Source organism: Hetaerina americana, unplaced genomic scaffold, assembly GCF_022747635.1.
Source record: "Hetaerina americana unplaced genomic scaffold, ioHetAmer1.1.p SCAF_1150, whole genome shotgun sequence".
Taxonomy (NCBI): domain Eukaryota; kingdom Metazoa; phylum Arthropoda; class Insecta; order Odonata; family Calopterygidae; genus Hetaerina; species Hetaerina americana.
Window position 1 is genome coordinate 19,721 of NW_027286238.1, and position 1,229 is coordinate 20,949.

General features: G+C 54.3%; 1 protein-coding gene across 1 annotated transcript; it reads right to left on the reverse strand.

Moving 5' to 3' along the window:
• LOC139685489 (uncharacterized) lies at positions 1-552 on the reverse strand. Its single transcript, XM_071582500.1, has one exon. It carries the CDS (start codon positions 550-552, stop codon positions 1-3), a length of 552 nt encoding a protein of 183 aa, XP_071438601.1.
• Between the last annotated feature and the right edge of the window lie 677 nt (positions 553-1,229).

Below are 1,229 nucleotides of genomic sequence, written 5' to 3' on the forward strand. Positions count from 1 at the left end.
TCAGGTACTCCCCTTCCGTGCCCCCGGAAACCTCTGCTCTCTCGCGACTTTTGCTTCAGGGATCTTCAGGAAGTGGTCCTCAAGGCTCCTCACGATTGCCTCGTGTCGCCGAATGCGGAGACCTTTCACGGCGACGAACTGGCCTAAGATGTGCCCGATCGTCTCGACTCGGGCTCCACACCTACGGCACAAGGGCTCACGCCCCTGATTCTGGCGACCCCGCTTCAGGGCCTCACGCGTGGCTACGGTGTTCGTCCGGAGTTTGATCGTCTCAATCTCCCGCGAGGGGAGGAGGATCCCGCCCTCCGTGAGCCAACAATTGGCGTTGGGGTCATCCTCAAAGTATGAGATGCCCACACCCTGCGACTTCCTCGAGGACCATTCCTTAATTTCCCTTTGGCAGAGAGTCTTTTTAATTTTCTCTATCTCTCCCAAGCCTTCGGGGGCTCTTATTCTCAGACCGCGGGCCAGGTCCCTTATGCGGTCATCGATCCTGCTTGCAGCTATTATGGACCGAGTCAGATGGTCTTCACTTTCCTTCAGACGAAGCATCGACCTAATGCTTGAGATCGGGATTGCGTAACGCAACCGAGGCATACCTAGCCCACCGTCCCTCCGTCGCGCGTGGAACACGCTAACGACGGTGGAATTGGGTAAGTGGTAAATCTTGCGATATACGTTACGCAGACTAAGGTCTAACCTTTCCAGGGCTGAGACCGAAGGTCCTCCCGCACTCAGTCAGTAAAGGAATTTGGGAATAATAAATGAGCGTATTAGGTGTAGTTTCTCGCTAGGCTTCAATGCGAGGCTCCCTGCTCTTTCTACCCTGCTTTCCAGACACTTAGCAGTGGCTCGGTAGTCCATTCCGTACCACGGACTTACCGGCATTCCCAAATATGTGACCGATTTTTCTGCGTCGGTTACAGGGACGAATGAGTCCCCAATCATTAGCATCGGGTCCTCAATGGCGTAGGTTCTCCTGAGCTTGCGGATCGAGAAACAGGTACATTTGCTCGCATTGAGTCTCATGCCTAGGGCATCGAGGTACTCAACTACGGCATCTATCAACCGTTGGCATTCGTTCGCGTTTTGACCTATCAGGGTCAGGTCGTCGGCAAAAGCGAGTACGGGAAGTTTCCCAGATGGAACTACTGCTCCCAGGCTGGATTTCTCCAACCTATCGAGGTGAGGGTCTAGAACCACATTGAACAGGAGCGGCGAAAGGGGGT